This window comes from Pseudoliparis swirei, chromosome 20 (assembly GCF_029220125.1).
Source record: "Pseudoliparis swirei isolate HS2019 ecotype Mariana Trench chromosome 20, NWPU_hadal_v1, whole genome shotgun sequence".
NCBI lineage: Eukaryota > Metazoa > Chordata > Actinopteri > Perciformes > Liparidae > Pseudoliparis > Pseudoliparis swirei.
In genome coordinates, this window is record NC_079407.1 from 26695614 (window position 1) to 26718077 (window position 22464).

General features: G+C 41.7%; 1 protein-coding gene across 2 annotated transcripts in view; it reads left to right on the plus strand.

Moving 5' to 3' along the window:
- Window positions 1-22464, plus strand: part of zgc:172282 (leucine-rich repeat and fibronectin type III domain-containing protein 1-like protein) — a 98823-nt gene that overhangs the window by 70704 nt on the left and 5655 nt on the right. Inside the window, exons 8-10 of one of the 2 annotated variants that reach the window (XM_056441454.1) lie at window positions 2129-2805; window positions 10323-10374; window positions 14395-15401. In XM_056441454.1, the coding sequence (XP_056297429.1) occupies window positions 2129-2805; window positions 10323-10372 (727 nt within the window). In that variant the 3' untranslated portion in view covers window positions 10373-10374; window positions 14395-15401. The remainder of the gene's footprint in view (window positions 1-2128; window positions 2806-10322; window positions 10375-14394; window positions 15402-22464) is intronic. The other variant, XM_056441455.1, reaches the window with a different exon arrangement.

The following is a 22464-nucleotide window of genomic DNA, read 5'->3' on the forward strand; positions in this document are numbered from 1 at the left end:
ACGTTGACCGATGACATCACGTTACTGACGTTGACCGATGACATCACGTTACTGACGTTGACCGATGACATCACGTTACCGACGTTAACCGATGACATCACGTTACTGACGTTGACCGATGACATCACGTTACTGACGTTAACCGATGACATCACGTTACCGACGTTGACCGATGACATCACGTTACCGACGTTGACCGATGACATCACGTTACTGACATTGACCGATGACATCACGTTAACCGACGTTGACCGATGACATCACGTTACTGCCGTTGACCGATGACATCACGTTACCGGCATTGACCGATGACATCACGCTACTGCCGTTGACCGATGACATCACGTTAACCGACGTTGACCGATGACATCACGTTACTGACGTTGACCGATGACATCACGTTAACCGACGTTGACCGATGACATCACGTTACCGGCGTTGACCGATGACATCACGTGACCGGCGTTGACCGATGACATCACGTTACTGCCGTTGACCGATGACATCACGTTATTGACGTTGACCGATGACATCACGTTACTGACGAAGAAGAGAAACCTGTGAAGAAGAGGAAGCTGAGCTCCTGCTCCTGTTCACCTGAGACATTTCATTGTGTCGCCCCCCGGCGGTCGTCACCTCGGGGGTGAAGACGGAGATGAAGTCGACGACGCTGAGAACCAGGAACGATGATCTCTGTCGCCGTGGGGGGGCGGAGCTACGGGGGAGGGTTGGGCTCATGATTCTAACTCTGTGGGGAAATAAAAGCGATGAGGTCGGCAGCTTTGAGCCTCAAGGCGAAACCGCATGGAGATACATGATGATGATGATGATGATGAGGTGTGACCGTCGCTCTTCATACCATCACAGCAGAATACAGGGGAGATGTGATGTGTCACTTTAAGGCGGGGAGTCCATATTTATGGTTATATTGTTATGTGCTGTACGTCTTGTTTGGGGAGAGCGAGTGTGTGTCGGCAGGTGTGTTTCCGTGTGAGTCGGTCTAGATCGTCGTGACTAGATAATAATTTATAATTTAGCGAGCGCGATTGCTTTTCCTCGGGTTGTCACAACATTTAGAAAACCCCTGACGAGAGACTTCACGAGGTTTTGAGATGTACAGCAGATTAACTGACCGGTGAACTCGAGGCACGTTACGACCAATATCACTTTTATTCATTTTGATATCGGTGTATCTGCAATTTGGTTCAACCATTTTTTTTAAAGTAGTTTAAATTTTATCTGAAACGTGTCTGCCTGAATATATTTATCTATGTTTTCATACATTAGTGTGTATATATAAATCTGTTACCTGATATAATATATATATTTTTCATTTATGTATTATATATATATTTATACATTTGAATATATTTATATATATTAATATATACAGTATATATATTTCTGTATATATATATATATATATAAATATATATGTATATATACATATATATATGTATATATATATAAATTTATATATATATATAAATATATTTATATCTATAAATATATATATATATATATATTTATATCTATAAATATATATATATATATATTTATATATAAATATATTTATGTATATAGATATATACATAAATATAAACATATATATATTTATATATATATATATACATATATATATATCAATCAGGTAACTTATGTTACAATCCTTTGTACATTTCTACGGGTGATTAAAAAACATATTGCTATATATTTGCCGGTAATTAGTCGTGTAACAAGCCATTATCCATAAGGATCCACAAAGCTAAATTATATATATATATATATTTGTATGTAGATATATTAGGCAACTTCCTTCGAACATTTTTATGGGGGGAAAACTGGCATATTGCTATATATTTGCCAGTAATTAATGGTGTGACAGATTTTGTTATTAGAGAGAGAATTGGGCAAAGTTAAATTATAAGGTTATTATTAATTAAGTTTGTTGCTGAGAAACTTGAATGAACCCAGTTGTTTGAAGAAGATAAACAACATAAATAGATATTGGAGTTAATTCTGTCAAGATGTGTTTTAATGAAGAAGAAAAAAACCAACGCATTAAAAAACTTCTGATTGATGTCTTTACAGGGAATAAATTGTCTTTTTTTGTCCTTCGCCTCTGCAGGATGATTCCATCCAGCAGCAACGACTTCCTGGTTCGGGATCTCGCCGCCGGACGCAACTACGACCTCTGCGTCCTGGCCGTGTTCGAAGACGTGGCCACGTCGCTGACCGCCACTCGCCCCCTGGGCTGCCTGTCCTTCACCACGGACACCGAGTTCAGCCAGTGCCAGGCGCTGCACAGCCACTTCCTGGGCGGCACCATGATCATCATCATCGGAGGGATCATCGTCGCCTCCGTGTTGGTTTTCATCATCATCCTGATGATACGATACAAGGTGTACAGCAACCAGGGGGCGGGGCCAGGAAAAGCAGACATGGTGGCAACGTCGCCGCCGAGACCGCACAGCAACGGGCGAGGAGGAGGAGGAGGAGGAGGCGGGCAAGTCCACGTCTTCCCTCACTCGGCCTCGAAAATGCCCGACGGCCAGGAAGACCAAGCGCGAGCGCCGTCGTCCAGGGCCATGTCGCCTAGCAACACTCTGAGAGACGCCGTGGCAATGGTGGAGGAGGCGAGCGGCGGACGGAGCACAATGACACGGACTGACTCCTCCTCGGCCAATGAGGAGCTGCTCTCGCCCACCAGGGCTCGCTTCTCCTCCAGGGTCGCCTTCGAGATGAAGAGCAGACCGCCGTCCGTCGCCAAAGAGCCCACCGCCTCCTCGCCCAAGGAACCGGCAGGTAGGAAGGAAGGAGGGAGGAGGCAAGCACGCATTTCAGAGAGGTGGAAGGAAAAAGGATAGGAAGAATATGAAGAAAGAAAGAGAAGGAAGAAGGGAGAGGTGAACGGTAGAGTCCGAATGGTAGAGTCCGAACAGTAGAGTCCGAACGATAGAGTCCGAACAGTAGAGTCCGAACAGTAGAGTCCGAACAGTAGAGTCCGAACGATAGAGTCCGAACAGTAGAGTCCGAACGATAGAGTCCGAACGGTAGAGTCCGAACAGTAGAGTCCGAACGATAGAGTCCGAACAGTAGAGTCCGAACAGTAGAGTCCGAACGATAGAGTCCGAACAGTAGAGTCCGAACGATAGAGTCCGAACGGTAGAGTCCGAACAGTAGAGTCCGAACGATAGAGTCCGAACAGTAGAGTCCTAAGGATAGAGTCCGACCGAAAAAGTCCAAATGATAGAGTCTGAACGAAAGAGTCCGAACAATAGTCTTAACGATATACTCCGAATGATAGACTCCGACCGATAAGAGTCCGACCGAAAGAGTCCGAACGATAGAGTCCAAACGATAAGAGTCCAAACAATAGACTCCGACCGAGAGTCCGACCGATAGAGTCCGACCGAAAGAGTCCGAACGATAGACTCCGAACGATAGAGTCCGAACGAAAGAGTCCGAACGAAAGAGTCCTAAGGATAGAGTCCTAAGGATAGAGTCCTAAGGATAGAGTCCGATCGATAGAGCCCGACGGAAAGAGATGGAGGATGAGAAACCGAGAATGTGTAATTGGGGGATGTGAAATTGAGATGATGAGGGAGTGTGAGGATCAGTGAGGAACTGAGTGAGTGTGAAGGAGAGAATGGAGAGAGATGCACTGGGAGGATAGAAAGAGAGAGAGGGAGAACACTCGAAGGAGCCTCTGAAGTCTCAGTGAAGTCTCGACGGTTGTCGATACGTCAGATTGTTCGTCTCAGAAAAATAATTATATTACACATCGAAGTGGAATGAACCTAAAGCCTCACTTCATTGATTTTTAGCCAATTACCAAACTTCAATTGGGAACTGGAGGATAGTTCACAAGGTGGATGGGAAAGTAACTCCAAGACCTTCAAGCTCTTAAAGCAACGGCGTCAAACTCATGTTCACCGTGGGCCAAATAAGCATCATGGCCGCCCTCTTAAAGGGCCGGAAACACTTTATAAACTCCTCGAACATATTGTTAAATAACTCTCTTTGCATTTGATTATTGTTTATTTGAGTGTCGAAATATTGTACATAAGAAAATGTCTTTAATATTATAACATAAATCCATTTATCTAAAACCTTCAAAATAAAAGCACGGGATATTTTTCTTCAATTTCTTTGAGAAAAGGTGATCGTGTGTCTTTAAAGACGCCAGGGGCCACATAAAGCGATGCGGCCCTTGTGTTTGACGCCTGTGTCTTAAAGAGTTTAAGAAACTACCAAGTTTATTTATATGTAATATTTACAAAGTAATATATATATATACCTGATGATTTGACCTTTGTGCAAGAAACATCACTTCCTGGGCTTTTTGTTATGCATCATTATTGAGAAAAGCTGGGAGGATTAGAATCAGAGGATGGGTTTGGTATTGAAGGAGTGGGATTACCTATCGCGCCCCGGCTAACTGTACAGCGGCGTCCGGCTAACGGTACAACGACGCCCGGCTAACGGTACAACGGCGTTCTCTCTTACGGTGCTACAAACTTTTCGACTAAGCGCCCTGAGAGTCACAAAACCGGAGCTCTCGAGAACGAACAAAGGATTCTCCTTCGGTGCAGAAGAAGAAAGACTATTGAAGGTTGTTTGAGGTTTAATACCAGACCCTAAAAAACTGGATTCCTCTTCTTTAGTTATTACATCTTGGTTTAAATGTATAACAAATGTGACGTGAATGACATTAAGTCTTTCGGTGTCGATGCTGCGAGTATTCTATTTCAAATGATTATTTCACCCGATGAAAGAAATACATAACTAAAATACAAAAGGAGTTGATGAAAGTCCACTTTGACACCACTGTAAGCTTTTCTCTTTCCAAAGTGAAACCTTTACAGCGTGTATGTGTGTGTGTGTGTGTGTGTGTGTGTGCATACACTCACAGTTCACATGTTGCCCCCCCTAGTGTGTTCGCTCTTCTTTTTTTGTCCTCAACGATAAAGAATAAAACTCGCCGGGGAAAGAAAGCAGAGAGCTTTTCATTTATTATTTATTTTGCTATAAAGCGAGAAGTCTGCGAGACCTTGCACGGCCGAGATGTGTGACGCAACCTCTCTGACACAAATGTGCTGGAATCCAAAAGTACTTTCTAAAGATGTTCCAGTGAGTGTCAATGAAAGTTCAGCGCATTTACAACCCAATATGACAGGTATTATTTTTTTACATTTTTAATTATTTTTTAAGCTTTCAATTCAATTCAATTCAGTTTATTTGTATAGCCCAATTTCACAAATTACAAATTTGTCTCGGAGTGCTTTACAATCTGTACACATAGACATCCCTGCCCCGAAACCTCACATCGGACCAGGAAAAACTCCCAAATAACCCTTCAGGGGGGAAAAAAGGGAAGAAACCTTCAGGAGAGCAAGAGAGGAGGATCCCTCTCCAGGATGGACAGAACAATAGATGTAATGTGTACAGAAGGACAGATTTAGAGTTAAAATACATTCAATGAATATGACAGAGTGTATGAATAGTTCATAGTAGGCATATTCCACGATGGAGACCTCCACGATCCATCAGGCAGATGGCGGTAGAGAGGCGGAGTGGGCGGAGTCTCAACAGTGGGCGGAGTCTCAACAGGACAGTGGCGTAGTCAGGAGCAGGAATTCCACGACCCAGACCTCGATGATCCATCAGCAGATAGGATCTATGCCGTCTCATAGGGTCCGATGACCCCATGAGACGTGAAGTCAAAGGACTCCGGGAGAAAGCAGAGTTAGTAACGTGTGATTGAGAGATGAAAATTCATCCTTAAGGAGAGAAAAAGAGGAGATAGTTACTCAGTGCATCCTAACGTCCCCGGCAGCTATAAGCCTATAGCAGCATATCAAGGGGCTGGACCAGGTGAACCTGATTCAGCCCTAACTATAAGCTCTGTCAAAGAGGAAGGTCTTAAGTCGACTCTTAAACGAGGTGACTGTGTCTGCCTCCCGGACTGAAATTGGAAGCTGGTTCCATAAAAGAGGAGCTTGATAACTAAAGGCTCTGGCTCCCATTCTACTTGTTAAGACTAGGAACTACAAGTAGTCCCGCATTTAGTGAGCGTAGCTCTCTAGTGGGGCAATATGGTACTACAAGCTCCTTAAGATATGATGGTGCATCACCAATCAAGGCTTTGTACGTTAAGAGAAGAATTTTAAAAGTGATTCTTGATTTTACTGGGAGCCAGTGCAGAGCAGCTAGTGCAGGAGTGATGTGATCTCTGTTCTTAGTTTTAGTGAGAACACGAGCTGCAGCATTCTGGATCAACTGGAGGGACCTAAGAGATTTATTAGAGCAGCCTGATAATAAGGAGTTGCAGTAATCCAGTCTCGAAGTAACGAACGCGTGAACCAATTTTTCTGCATCTTTTTGAGACACGATGTGCCTGATTTTTGAAATATTACGTAGATGAAAGAATGCAGTCCTTGAGATTTGCTTTACGTGGGAGTTAAAGGACAAGTCCCGATCAAAGATAACGCCAAGATTCTTTACAGTGGTGTTGGATGCTAGGGCAATGCCGTCTTCAGAACTGTTAGTACTAGTTGAGCTTCAGGCTTCATTCACCTCTTCTGCCAGATTGAATGAAGTCGTTTTTTTAAGTTTCTTTCTCTAGGAACATTGTGTTGGTGTTATGATTTGGAGTGTTTCCTGTTTTGTTTTGAAGTCCCTGTCTTGTTTCCTGTTTCCCTGCGCTTCCTTCCCTGTGCTTGTCTGTATTCGTTCCTGATTGTCCCCAGCCACGCCCTGATCGTTTCCACCTGTGTCTCCACCTGTCTCGTTTCCCCAGTGTATTTAGCTTGTGTCTTTCTGCTTGTTCTTGGTCTGGTCGTTTTTGTTCCTGTCCGGTTCTTGTCCCTGTTCCTGTTGCCAGACTGTGGTTCTGCTTAGTGAACAATTAAAAGAAACCTTTTTATTTTTGAAAGAAAGACTCTGCCTGCTGCGTTTGGGTCCAAACCTTGCTGCCTCACGACAGTTGGTGCGTATTCACAATGTTATCCAAGTGGCTCACAACACATAAAGGTAATTATAATAGGATGATATAGTCTTTCTTTAACAGGCTGATGGAAAACATGTTTTGTGTCACTGCCAGCAAAATATTCTGAGATAAAATTGTCATGGAAAATTTAAACAGACCCGACACACAGAAACATGAAGGTGCCATCTGGAACCGAAAATGGTTCTTCAGAGTGATGCCAGAGAAGAATGTTTGGTTCCACAGAGAACCTCCATTCCTTAAATAGTTCTTCAAAGAACCTATAAAGGTGTCTCAAAGAACCTTAAAAAATGGTTCATTAAGGCACCATTTCTGGTTCCACAAAGAACCTTTCAAACCAGGGTTCTTGAGAGAACCATTTCCTTAAATAGTTCTTCAAAGAACCTATAAAGGTACCTCAAATAACATTTAAAAATGGTTCTTTAAGGCACCATTTCTGGTTCCACAAAGAACCTTTCAAACCAGGGTTCTCCAGAGAACCATTTCCTGAAAGAGTTCTTCAAAGAACCTATAAAGGTGCCTCAAATAACATTTAAAGAAATTGTTCTTTTATGCACCATTTCTGGTTCCACAAAGAAACCAGGGTTCTTTAAAGAACCATTTCCATGAAGAGTTCTTCAAAGAACCTATAAAGATGTCTCAAAGAACCTTCAAAAAATGGTTCTTTAGGGCACCATTTCTGGTTCCACAAAGAAACCTGGGTTCTTTAAAGAACCATTTCCATGAAGAGTTCTTCATAGAACCTATAAAGGCGTCTCAAAGAACCTTCAAAAAATGGTTCTTTAGGGCACCATTTCTGTATCCACATAGAACCTTTCAAACCAGGGTTCTTTAGAGAAACATTTCCTTGAAGAGTTCTTCACAGAACCCATAAAGGTGCCTCAAATGATTTTGACACTTCAACCCGGGAGGGAAAGTTACCTGGCCTTTCGTCGGGGGCGTTTGTAGGATTCAAAGAAAGAGACGTTACTTGGCAGAGTGAGAAAGCCAGCCAGTACAGCAGCCTCCCCCAGGTCCTAGTGCCCTGTTATTTTATCGTTAAGTTTGATGATCGGCTTTTGGATTGTAATTTGAAGGACGAGAAAACATACAAAACAAAACACACAACATATGTAGCATGTTAGAGTTATAAATAACGTGTCCATGTGAGGAACAATAGTTTAATTAAACAACATCACACAATATTTAGGGGGGCTGAACAACATTTTAGGGGCTGTAGCCCCCCTAAAATAGGCCGAACGACACCCCTGCCTTTCGCGTCCTTCGTCTCCCTCTCTTTGATTCCAGGATAATAGACTGATATGTGTGTGTGTGCGGAGGCTGTTGGTGTTTCTCAGGGTGTAGCCGCGTGTTGATGCGTCTCACTGGCTGCTGCATTGCAGAGGAAGCAACATTGATCTGATCAGAGAGCCGCAGTGACTCGGAGGAACGGAGCGGCCGACAGTAAAGGCCCAAAGGCCGTCGGACGATATGTAACCCGACGGGAAGGAAACCGGCACGCTGTGGGTGATAGTTTGGTTTTCACATTCATACGTGTTCTGAGAAATTGAAAATGCGTAAGGTTATGTTTTGATCGCCGTGTATTTATTTATTTGTATGCGTGTTACTCGCATAACTCAAAAGGTATTAAACCGAATCGCATGAAATTTGGTGGGATGATTGGTTATTATCCGGGGACCATTTGATTAGATTTTGGGACCGATCAGATCAAAGGTCAAGGTCATGAAAAGGTCAAAATCTTCTTTTTACCATAGCACGGTCAATTTGTATCCAATTGGCATGCAACTAAGACCAAAATGTTCATAATTCAATGCCAAATCGTGTGATATGTGAAGGTATGCGCTCTACCGAGTGCCCATTCTAGTTTAACCTGTTTTTGTTTTAACAAAAAATAATAATCCTGTCAGCATTTTGTTTTGAGAAGTGCTGACAGGATATTTTCTTCCTTTTTTTAATTAAAACAAGTAAATTATAATTATTAATTTTTTTGCCATAGATCACAGGTGTCAAACACGAGGCCCGCGGGCCGAATTTGGCCCACCACATAATTGTATGCGGCCCCTGACGGCTTGAAAAACATACGACCGATTTCTCTTTAAAACAATTGAAGAAAAATATCCTGTGCTTTTATTTTGAAGGTTTCCAATTAAATGGAGTTCTTTTATAATATTAGAGGAATTTTCTTATGTACAATATTTCTACACCCAAATTAACAATAATCAAATGCAAAGAGTTATTTAACACTATGTTCAAGTAGTTTATATATTTACTGTATATGTTTTAGTTACAACCGGCCCTTTAAGAGGGCGGCCATGATGCTGATGTGGCCCACTTGAGATGGACTACAACAATATTAACCGATTTCAACAAGAGACTCATTTTGAAAGATGTTTTTTTGTAATGTTACTGGTGCTCGTTCCTTCCTTTACACTATTGCAAGCAACTGAAGACATAGTTGACATTCCTCACTCTGCAAAGATGCATTTTAAAGTTTAATTTGAGTTCTTATACATTTTTTATCGATCTTAATTTTTTTTAATTCCAGAGACTTTTGTGCACAATTCTTTGTTTTATTACTTTCGACCGTATCCCTCTGCATCCTCGAGGCAACAGATACCTTAAATATTTAGTTATGTGGAGATAAAAGATCTGAAACTTTTCTTATGTTAGAAATATAAATCAATGCAGAAACACGAGGGAGTCTTTCACCTGGAGACCACGTGGGTCATTCTCTCTTCAGATTATCTTTATTATGTATGGATATGTGTGTGTGTGTGTGTGTGTGTGTGTGTGTGTGTGTGTGTTCCCACGAGGTTACGCCAGATAGACGAGGACACACAGGGGTGTTTGTGACTGTGTGAAGGGCAGTTCATGGCCCCTCCATGCGACCCCCCAAGGCCCCCCCCTCCATGCCCCCCCCCCCCCATGGCCCTGTAGCCTCTCTGTCCTTCATGTATTTTAATCCATCATCGCTCCTCTCTCCGTCATGTTCACTGCCTCACTGAGTTCAACTCTCGCAAAATCTTACTCCATCCTCCCCCTCTCCCTCCCTCTCATAGTGTTTCTCTCTCCATCCCTCCCTCCCTCCCTCACTCACTCACACATAGTGTTTCTCTCTCTCTCCCTCACTCTCATCGTTTATCTCTTTCTCTCTCTCTCTTCCGGCCGTTCTTCTCAACCATCTTGTTGACGTGTTGTTTCTCATCTCGATGTTTTCACAGCTGATTTTCTGCATCTGTATCTCTCTCTGATTCTCACTGTTCTCAATGTCTCTCTCTCCCTCTCTCTGGTTCTCTGTGACCTCGACCCGCAGCAGACGGCAGGCGGCCTCAGAGTGTGGAATGGAGAGACTTTAAGATCTGAAGGTCTCACAAAGAGAGCGTTCCAACCCCACACAGAGTAACCAAAGGCCTCGAAGCTTGAGACCTCCCTTCATTATTAATCCTCCCTCTTCCCCTCTTCTCCTCTTCCCCTCTTCCTCTCACCCCGTGTCACTAACACTATCTGACTACTTTCTTTTGGGCTTTCTTCTTCTCTGGTCAATTCTCAAAATAAAAATAAAAAAATCCTCTGATGTCACAGGATATCTAAAACATCGTGATTAAATGTAATATCGTTGTAAATCATCGACATATAATTCCAGTCATTTCTCTAGAAGAAAATGTAAAATATTGCCTGATCCCAGCTTCTCAAGTATGATTTCTAGTTTCAAGTTTCAAGTTTCAAGTTTTTATTGTCACATCCCCTTTTATACAAGTATAATCGGTTTGTGAAATTCTTATGTGCAAAACACCCGACAGCAGTAGCAGACTAAAAAAAGAATAAGAATGAGAATAAACTATACAATATCCACACAAAAAAAAGAAGAAAGTATTAACAATATATATATAAAACAATGTAATAGAATATACATCATGACAATGTATATATATAAAACAATGTAATAAAATATACACTTTTTTGAGACAATATATATATATATATGTATATACATACAATATATATATACAATATATATATATATAAAACAGTGTAATAAAATATACACCATGGCCATAGATATTCACAGAATATGTTCTGGTGTATAGTGTTAATGAGGGTCTCAGTCCTTGTTCAGCAGCCTGATGGCCTGACTGAAGAAGCTGTCCCTCAGTCTGTTTGTGCGGCACTTGATACTGCGGTATCGCCTGCCTGACGGTAGAAGGGTGAACAGTTTGTGGCCGGGGTGGTTATTGTCTTTCATCATCCGTTTGGCCCTGGCCACGCACCGCTTGGTGTATATGTCCAGGATGGAGGCAAGCTCACCTCCAACGATGTACTGTGCCGACCGCACCACCCTCTGTAGTGCCCTACGCTCCAGGGCGGTGCAGTTCCCGTACCAGACGGTGATGCAACCTGTCAGAACACTCTCGATGGTACTGGTGTAGAATGTTCTGAGGATGCGGGGGGCCATGTTGAATTTCCTCAGTCGCCTAAGGAAATACAGGCGTTGTTGGGCCCTTTTCACCACGTGAGTGGTGTGCGTGGTCCATGTGAGGTCCTCGGAGATGTGCACGCCGAGGAACTTGAAGCTGCTGACCCTCTCTACTGCAACTCCGTCTATGGAGATGGTGGTGTGCTCTCCTCTCCGCTTCCTGTAGTCCACGATCAGCTCCTTGGTCTTCTTGACGTTGAGGACGAGGCTGTTCTCCTGGCACCACTGTACCAGTGATCCAACCTCCTATGATACAACCTTTGTCATGATGTACTATGATTAGTAAATAAACTGAATATCTTTGGGTTTTAAAACAGGAACAAAATTATCTACTTAACAATATCCTGTAAATTGAACATTTTAATATATGAAATGCATATATTCTATGAGCAACAACATTCAATTCAGTTTATTTGTATAGCCCAATTTCACAAATTACAAATTTGTCTCGGAGTGCTTTACAATCTGTACACATAGACATCCCTGCCCCAAAACCTCACATCGGACCAGGAAAAACTCCCAAATAACCCTTCAGGGGGAAAAAAAGGGAAGAAACCTGGAGGAGAGCAACAGAGGAGGATCCCTCTCCAGGATGGACAGATGCAATAGATGTAATGTGTACAGAAGGACAGATTTAGAGTTAAAATACATTCAATGAATATGACAGTGTATGAATAGTTCATAGTAGGCATATTCCACGATGGAGACCTCCACGATCCATCAGGCAGATGGCGGTGGGGAGGAGGGAGTCTCAACAGTGGGCGGAGTCTCAACAGGACAGTGGCGCAGTCATGAGCAGGAATTCCACGACCCAGACGATCCATCAGGCAGATAGGATCTATGCCGTCTCATAGGGTCCGATGACCCCATGAGACGTGAAGTCAAAAGGACTCCGGGGAGAAAGCAGAGTTAGTAACATGTGATTGAGAGATGAACATTCATTATGTCATTGGGCTGAAGGCAGGAACACCAGTACATAGATACAACTAGAGGAAGATGAACTGATCCCTTCTTCTTCTTGTGTCCTTCAAACTTTATCTTTTCTTCTTCTTTTTTGGTCATCAACCATTCTTAGTTATTTTCTTCCCATTTTTGTCTTTATAGATTTTCTTCTTATCTTGTCTTTCTTGTTTTCCCTCTTTTCTTTAATCCTCTTAATTGTAATAATGTGTTATTCCTCAGGTCCTTTCCATCCATGTATTACCACATTATCGTCTCCACCTCCACCCTCTGTATCACCCCCATCTCCTCCATCCATCCATCGACACACGATCACCTTTTTTTCAAGAAATTCATGAAAATTATACTGTGCTTTTATTTTGAAGGTTTCAAATTAAAAGGATTTATGCTGTAATATTAGACTACTTTTTTATGTCCAATATTTCTACACTTGAATAAACAATAATTAAATGCAAAGAGAGTTATTTAACGATACTTTCGGGAGTTTATACGTTTATATACTTGTTACACCGGCCCTTTAAGAGGGCGGCCATGATAAATTTGACGCCCCTGATCGACATGGTGCAAAGGGTGATGGAGAGAAAGTACAGGGGGAGAGGAGTGGAGGACGATGGAGGATAAGACGGTGTTGATTTGTTCCCGTGGCGATGGATGAATATAGACCGAGGCATTAAGAAACTCTCCTTCATTCTTAAATCTGACACAATAAGCAGCGCCTGCATAAAAGTGCAGTTAACAAATATTCCTCCTGACAAAAATATGGAAAATAAATCCTGATAAACACACATGACAAATATTCTGCTCCAGCAAGTAGAGCTCCATCAGCCTCCCGGCTATTGCCCGTCTTTGCTTAGCGTTGTCAGTATTTGTTGTATTTTATTATCTAAACCGCAGATACACTCACAAAGGAATAAACACAGATTCTGATTTGATAAAAGAAAGGTTTCCTGAGGAAGAAATGAACAATGTTTTGCAAGGTAAAAAGTCAGCGGGGTTTATGCTACGTTCAAACCAAAAGCGACGAGATTTTTCCGCGCGAAGTCGAGGTTCAGACGCGTGTGGTTGCTATAGACGCCACATTTTTCCGGGTGGCGCGTTTTGGGCGTTTTGGCCGACGCGATGTTCACCCCTCGTTGAAATATTTCAACTTTGAGGCGATAATTTCGCAACTCGGGCCAATCAGCTCTCGAGTTGCTCCGCGCGTTTCGCCGCTGTTGAATCAGAACAAGATGGAGGACCAACGTATCGTTGCGGATAATACCTCTTATGAGTACCGGAATCATAGATAATATAACAGGCACGGATGAAGTTATGTATAAATATATAATATATATCTATATATTATATATATGATGTAATGTTAAGAACCCAAACTCGAGGGCGTTAGATGTTCCGCTCTCGTAGCGCTGGAAGCGAAACTAGTATAAAGCTAAACTAGTCGTTAGCTCTTTCGTGGTGGATGAAGGAAATAATAATAATAATAATAATAATAATAAATGTATTCATATAGCACCTTTAAAAACAAAGTGCTCTACAGAGGCAAGGCAAAAACAAATACAATAGTAAGAAACCAATACAAATTAAAAAATAAAATAAAAAATAAAAAACAGACAAACTAAATTAGAAATTAACCAAAAGATTTGCATAAAAGGACAAGATCACTTAAAAGCTGTCTTATAAAAAATTATAGAAATGATAAAGTTTTTTATTACAGACTGTCTTCTAGACCTTTTCCTGTTTTGCATTTTTCTTCCAAGAATCTTTGTTTTCTATCGTTCTATCCCGACCTTCTGTCCTCGTCTACATCCCTGAGGTTGTATTGAACCTTCTTAACCCCTTCGTCCCAAATCCCTTTTAGAACTGCTCAGTCCTTTCATTAAGATCATTCTTCCTTCTATCCTGATGCAGTCTTTTTATAATGTTCTACATTCTTACTCTTCTCGTTCTCTAGAACTCTGACGCTGTTGATCTGAGATGTGGAGAACGTCACCACCAGGGAGAGAACTGGTGAGAACTGAAGAAGAAGAAGAAGAAGAGAAAAAAAGCCCTAAAGATCCTTTCCCCATATCTCTTGTTTACGAGTACCCATCACTTTGTTTCCATTGAGTATAATTGAGTAAAAGACCTATACTGTCTGCTTTACTATTAACTACCAATGTCTGGAGTGGATGTGTCAAGGAACCGGTGTGTTGCTGCTACAGGATCCAGCTTTCAGTATGATAATCATAAATCACGTTTCTCATGGAAACGACACACACTGAATGCTGGATTTTCCATTTCTGAAACGTGTATCTGTAAAATCAGATCCAATGGGAGCAAAGATATATGCGGATGCGTACGAAAATATAGACAGGAAGAAAATATAAATGAACTTCTCATCATCAACATTCTGATACCAAGTGGATCATATTAACAGACAGACAGTAAAGAAGTTGGATGCATAGAAAATCATACGGATATACAATTTGATAGACTTGCACAAACAGAAAGGAAATAATATGACGCGTGATTGTTTTTGGCTACGAAGATGTGTTACGCAATCGAATGACAATGGCTCCTTGTTCCGGAACGTGAGGGTCTCTGAAAATGGCGGACTCAAAAGTAGCACTACTCCATTCATCCATGTGGACATGTGGACTGATCCAAGTCCGCTACACTGAACTGAGCTGAGCCGGTCCCGGAGCTGCATCTGGATCTCAAACCCTTGACTGGACCCTGTTATCTCTCAATCAGAGAAGTCTGATTCTGGGATTCTGAGCTGGACAAAAAACCTGGAACGCAGACAAGCCTCAACTGGAATACACTGCTTAAGGATTCAGACTGTGATCCGATGCAGACTAAACCGGACTAGACTGGACTAGATGAGCCTGTTATTGGTCTTGTCTGTTTTCCCGTTGGATAGGGAGTGCCGAGGACCTTCTGGACCTCTCTAACGTCTCCTCAGGCCCACTTATACAGGTGAGTAATCTGCTGATTAGCCCATTTAACCTACAAGCAGACACATCTGGACTTCTCTCACCCAAAGATCTGGTCTCATTAATTAGTCTGAAAAATGGTAACCCCAACCGGCAGTCATCTTGGCCTTCCACCAATTGTGGGTCCTGCCCCCATAGTTAAAGACACACTTACACTTTGTACCTGTCATCCTTTCTGCTGCGAGCGCTCAGTAACCTAACAAGGGCATCAAGGGCTTTAACGAGCGACATCTAATTGGCTAGACAATTACCTAGCTAACGATCGGTTTTCGTTACCTCTCAGCTGGCAGGTCGTAGGAAAGGCATTCGTCTCTCCTCTAGTGCGTAGAGTCACTCCTTCTCTCATGCTGCACTTTTCCCCCTCTCAATCAGATCCCTCTTGTTTTTTCCTCCCGCCTGAGGCAAGAGATCAAATACTGCTGGAGAATATGATACGCCGGCTGGGTGGGATGTACGGTTATGAGCTAACGCCAGAGCCTCTGGGATGGACTGTGGGGGGGGTGGGGAGGGGTCAGCGATATCACATTGGTCACGGACAGAGGTCGATGTCTGCCACTTCCCAGGCTGGGGAGGTTTTCACTGTCAGCTTTTTTTTTTTTTTTTTTAAAGAAAGAAATAGAAATGTAATATTTATTAATCCTTGTGGGGGGAATTCTTCTCTGCGTTTGATCCATCCTCAGGTATAAAGGAGCAACTGGGGGTTCAGTGCCTTGCTCAAGGACACTTACAAATGCAAATTATGTTAAACATGAGACATTTAAGAGAGGTAGTCCATAGCATCATCTGTAGTCAAACGTTATACATCTCGGAAACCGGAAAAAAACAACTAAATCCTTATTTTATTGTCATATTGTATATAGTTAAATACATATATGAAATGTATTCTCTGCATTCGACCCATCCTTAGTCATGAAGGGCGTGGGCTGCAGTGAAGCAAGGGGAGCAACTGGGGGTTTAGTGCCTTGCTCAAGGACACTTCGACATGTTAGATATTTACGAGAGGTAATCAATAGCATCATCTGTAGTCAAATGTTAAACATCTCGCTATATTTTAACCGTTTTATTCTCCAGACAAAGTATGAAGTATCCCAAGATAATGTAGCCGTAAACAAAAGCAGCACCAGTAATTGAATAGTGCCCTTTAATCATTCTTTGCCCTTTTATTTCACGGCTACGATATTCACCTAAGTATATGTAGTAATCTTCTTCTTTTTTTAAATATGCATTTAAATTACCATTGCATTTAAATATCAACAATACATCTCATCAGGCACGGATGTTTCCTTTCTGTGTTAACAAACAACAGTTTACTCAGTTCATCGAAATAAATTGTGCAGTGGTGCTAAAAGTATATTTTATGGATTTTCTATGCAGATTATATTCTTTTACTTGATAATTTCAAGTTAATTTAAGTCTGACACCCATGAATACACATAAACTGTAAGTGTTTTATGCTTCTTTTTTTTATGGCAATTGTATTTAGATATTTTAAGCTCATTCAGTATTTTCTGTTGTTTGAAATACAAATGTTATTTTCTCCTTTTGTGATCACAATATGTTGCACGGACAGTATTGACAACTATCTCCATTTTCAAAATGACACAATCACGTTTTTCCATTGTTTGTTCGGTGACAATGATTAACTCCAACCTGCTCTGTGGACCAGTTAAACAGACACCAGTACGAGTGGACGTACATTACACCTATTTTTCCGTCCTCTGCAGAAAGCATGGACCGTATGATTATACATGTCAGACAGCAGAAGCTGTTTACACCACAAACAATGCCTCTCTGTGGTTGCTGAGCCATCTTGTCCTTTTCTTACTCACACACACACACACACACACACACCAGCACAAACTAAAAGCATGGCATAAAAATAGAATACCTCTGTGAGTACATTTCCGAAAGTGCCTTCCGTTGGGCTTCAAAGTGAGGGAGAATACCCGTCCGTCATCTATCTTCATCTCTTTTGCTGTTTTTGTTTTCATTAACCTTAATATATTGGATAGATTGAATGCTGCAGTTCTCATTTGAAGCCAAGTGAAAAAGCTTATTGGTTGGTGGAGATATAGTATGATGGAAGAAATATATTTGACCCTGTATTGATTGACAATATCCAATGCTGAGTGTGTTCCGCCAAAGGGGGAGGATGGCATTGGGAGAACACGTAGAAAGTACATTAGATTTTTTTGTGGTCATTTCATTACAACTATTTTAGAAAGTGTCAAATATTGAACAATGAGGGACTGTAAAACCCTTTTTCTTGGCATCCACTTAGCTTTCTATCCCTAAAAACAATGATTATGGTAATTGCGTTGAGGCTAAATTGTGTCTTCAACAATATCTGTTATGTTGACTTACAAGAGTGTCTCCCTCGAATACGTTGTTATGAACGTACCTATAGAGCGTATTCACGTGACGTCAGAATCTCAATCGCGCCATCTTGGGGTCCACTTATTAAATGTCAGAAGAAGTTGACCTGGCTATCGTGTCCGCTGTTTGATTATGCGAGAGTCCAGCAACCTCATGTCCTTCTGCATTACCAAAGAAAGATTTCAGCAGTTGGAATTGAATATTCGCAACGCTTTTTTACCTGATTTTACTCGCTCAACACTTTGTGGTTAATTCGCTAGTTACCCCTAGTTACCAGCACATAGCCCGGTCACATTCCTGTAAAACAGTTTTCATTTCCGCTATCGACCATGGGACATTAACAAATATTTCTGCGTTATACTTGTTGTGGAAATACCACAAATGTCGGAACATCAAGCGCCCCGTGTCTGGGTTCATATATGATCCGTCGTCTCACAGCTCCGCCTCCAGGACGAGTGTCTGATGAAGCCGCTTCCAGCTCCTTCAGGACCAGCAGTGACTGTTTGGCCGTGCTGAGTGCTGTTCCCATGGAGCCAGTGTTTTATTTGACATGAATCACAGAGTAAAGGCAGACATCGCCCGACGGAGTTGCCATGTTCATGGCTTCCTCCCAAGTTTCCATCCACAGTTCCTTTTGCACAAGTGAAACATTGATTTTCGCTCGGCGAAAAAGCAAAAAGATATTATTGACGAGAGTGTATCAATGGAAACGTGCCCACAACCCGATGTGTCAACAGAAACACATGAGAACAGTCCTAACGCTCAGACGCCGAGTGAAGCCGGAGTAGATGCATGACAAGTTGAAGTAATAGCCTGTCTTGTTGAGCTGATAAACCCATATTCTGAATCATTAGTCCCACATCCAACAATGAGGCACAGAACCACAATCACAAGGCACACCGCTTTGAACTGAAATGGTGTCTCCTTCAGGATATAATGGTCATTTCTAAAGAAGAGCGGCATAAAATAAAGCAAAACAATGCCGTGCATGGACCCCAACATGGCCGCCAAAGGTTGTTGTGGTCACGTGAGTAAATACGCTCTATTGCCTCGCATGGCTATCAACATGTGGACGGCTTAGCCAGGGGCTCGCGGCTAATGGTGCTAAAAGCGCTAACTAGTGCTCACAATAGCAGCAGAGTTTATAATGTTAAACTGAGGGGGAACCAGAGGATGGGCGCTTCACTTCCTGGATTAATCAGAGACTATAAGTGGATATGGGTTTGAAGCTTCAAGTTCGTCATTTCGGCTAGCGCCATCTTGGATTCTGGCCCTCGACATGAAGTGATCATATTTGGACTTCCGAGTCGTGGCGCGGTAGTAGAGACGCCTAATCCGACTCTAGTAGAGACCTGTAAATCACGAGGTGACCACATCCTTAAGCATACCCTGCTTTATTGTCAATATCACTCCAAATGTGCTCTTGATTTACAAAATGGATATTGTACAATACCGAAGAAGACTTGAAACCAGCAGTTGTTTCGACAATGTTTACTGGATCAATGTTTACTGTATCAAGTGAGAAGTAGGGTTCTTTTCTCATAGACTTCGATACAATCGAACTGCTTTCTGCAACTAGCAGAGCCATTCCCTGGTGTCCATTATAGAGAATGCTCATTTAAGGTACTTTAGCATTTCAGAAGAGCAGTTTTTGGGATATAAGCGTTCACCGCTGTGTGAGAAACCATTAGCTAACCAGTGTGGCACGCGCAGACATTAACATGCACGAGAAGACACCGCAGGCAAATTGATGTAATATGAATGTGTTATTGAATAGAGACTCTAGAACACGGAGAGAGAGACAGCATACTTCACAAAAATGTCGAGTATTCCTTTTTTTTCTTTTATGCAACAGAACGGCGACATTTCGATGTCTCACAAAGATGGAACGAGTAATCACTGAACTGACAATGTGAACCAGACACGTGTTTTATGTCTTCGTTACACGGTATTCGTCAGAAAGGCAATATGGGGCTTTTTCTTTTTCACTTAATGTGACAGCTGCCATACATAGTCATTTTGCATGCAGGAAATTCACGAATTTAATGGAGAGGAGATGGATTGTGGGCTCTTCTATTACTTCAAGTTTATTAAGCAGCGTGTCACATCTGGTAGCTGATGCGGTGGTGACGAAGCTGAACGTGAACATGCATACATTTGCTGCATTCATGCAGAATTATCTGACATCTCTCTCTAACACGCGCATGTACACCTAGATATCTCAAAATGACCCCGGGTTCTTCGACACGTCCTGCGTTCATTTCACACACTTTCATGCCGCTTGAGTGAGAAGCAAACATAATGAGAAAAAGGGGAAGAACACACAGGCAAGAGGATGGATCTCAACCCTGCAGTGGCTTTGTTGTTCCAGCCAGCAGAGAACCCTGAAAAGACGCCTGACACGGCCGACAGATACAACCTCATGAATCGACAAGGCATTGACCCGAGATACCGTTGTGCATGAAGCCCACGAGACCGACACCTCGTGTAGAGTGTGGGAGGGTCTCTTCATGTCTATCTAGAGTCTTGGGAAATCCACTCACGCCAGTCAACTCTTGGATGGGGCTTCACCAGCAACACTTCCCCCTTCACCAAGCAAACACATAGCTGTTGTGTCTGATGGGCGGTCATTCGTCCTTGACCTGAAGGAACTCTTTAAGTGTTTGCAAACTGTATCCCTGCTATGGCCGCCAACAACAAGCACCCAGGGTGCACCGACAGGGCAGTTGGTTTACATCCGCTTTCAGCTCAGGGTAGTGCAAGCAGAAGATCCATCTAAGACAATCGTGCTCAACCTTATTTCAGTGATGTACCCCCTGTTGAAATATGTTTTCAGCCAAGTACCCCCTGATATAAACTTCCGGCTCAAGACAGCAGAATAATCATTCGTTGGCACTGAGAACCTGGGAGGCCGTTGAGGGCGTGGTGATATATTTATAGCCATTTAAAACATTAAGATGGATGTCATTTAGAAATGCACAGACTCGTAAAAGTAAAATTACATTTTAGGGTGATGACGTTTAAGGTGAGGTTGGGTTGGGTTTAGCCTAGGATCATGGGGAGGATTCGGTGTGTGTGTGTGTGTAACTACTGGAAAGCGTGGTCCCAATGAATGGGTAAAATATGTTTGGACCCCGCAAAGGAGGAAAACGAGGATGTGTGTATCTCGTTGTCAGTATTGAGAGCGAGTACGTATAGCAGCTGTGGCTGCAGAAAGTAAAGCTATAATAGGATATTACTGATGGCTGTGTATATATATATATATACAGAAAATTATCCAGCATTTTTTTTATGTCTTCACTGTTTAAAAAAAAATATTGATTATAATTTAAAGAAAATCAGAAATGTCACTTTAAAAAAAAAAAATCAGACGAATTGGTAAAATATGTTAAAAATTTATTATTTCAAAGTGCAGTAAAGCACATTAAAGGTTACCTACCAGTGTGATTTTTTAAAAACAGTTTTTAATGGATTTTAATTTGTAATGTCTTTTTATTTTTTATCTCGACCTGGAGTGCCTTCACGTACCCCCATTTGAGAACCACTGGTCTGAGAGGACAATGCTTTTAGAGGGAAGCACTCCGGAGGCTGTTCCCATTACCTCTGGCTGTCTCCTTCGCTGCGTCACATCAGCGCCGGCCTCGGCTCCAACGATCCATTCGCCTCTCCGCCCACGTTTCAATTGTTCTGGAGTTTCGGCCGTGTCAGCGTTTCCATGAGATCCGAAGTCGATTAACCGTGAGCTCTTCAGAAACCTTTGGGTGGAGTCACAGAGACAACATAGTATATAAGGGATAATGTGAGAATAAAAAAAAGATTATAGCCTACAAAGGGAGAGAAATACCAGAGGAGCTGGGCTCTGTGAGATCATTAATTATGTGAACACATTATGCTAGTTCAGTGTAGACTCACATGGTGGTCTGGTATGTTCAGATGTGTTGGCTTATTAAATTGAACTCTTGTGCTGCGTTCACACCAAACACGTTGCGAATATTCAAATTACTTACTCGACTATTCGTGGCTTTTCGCATTCACACCTGAGAGGGGGCGGGGCTTAGATGGGGCGGGGCTTATCTCTGTGGCTTTACTCCATGGAAACAGTGATCATTTCCTTCATCCACCATGAAGAACTAACCACTAGTTCTGCTTCATACTTGTTGAGGACGTCCCACAAATGTCTACACATGTAACGCACTCGTGTTTGGGTTCAAAATATTGATATCATATTTATATAAGTCAGACGTAGTTGGTGAAAGTCACCGAGCTATGTGAGCCTACGTGTGATGTTATGTATAAATATATATATACATATATATTTATGTATTTCAAATATTATTATTATTATTAATATTAAATAATATATTTACATACATATATATATATAGTTAATATATTATTATGAAATAATATTCTTATATATTTAATACATATATATATACAGTGCATATATATGCATACGTATACATATATAAATGTAATATATTATTATTAATATTAAATAATATGTTTACATATTTTATATATATATATAATTATTATAGTATTATTATTAAATAATTATAGATTTAATACATATATATATTCACCAACGCCGGAGCATCACAACGCTGATTAGCTTTCGCAACCTGACGTCGGGCGATGTTTTAGCCAAAGTTTAAATATTTCAACTT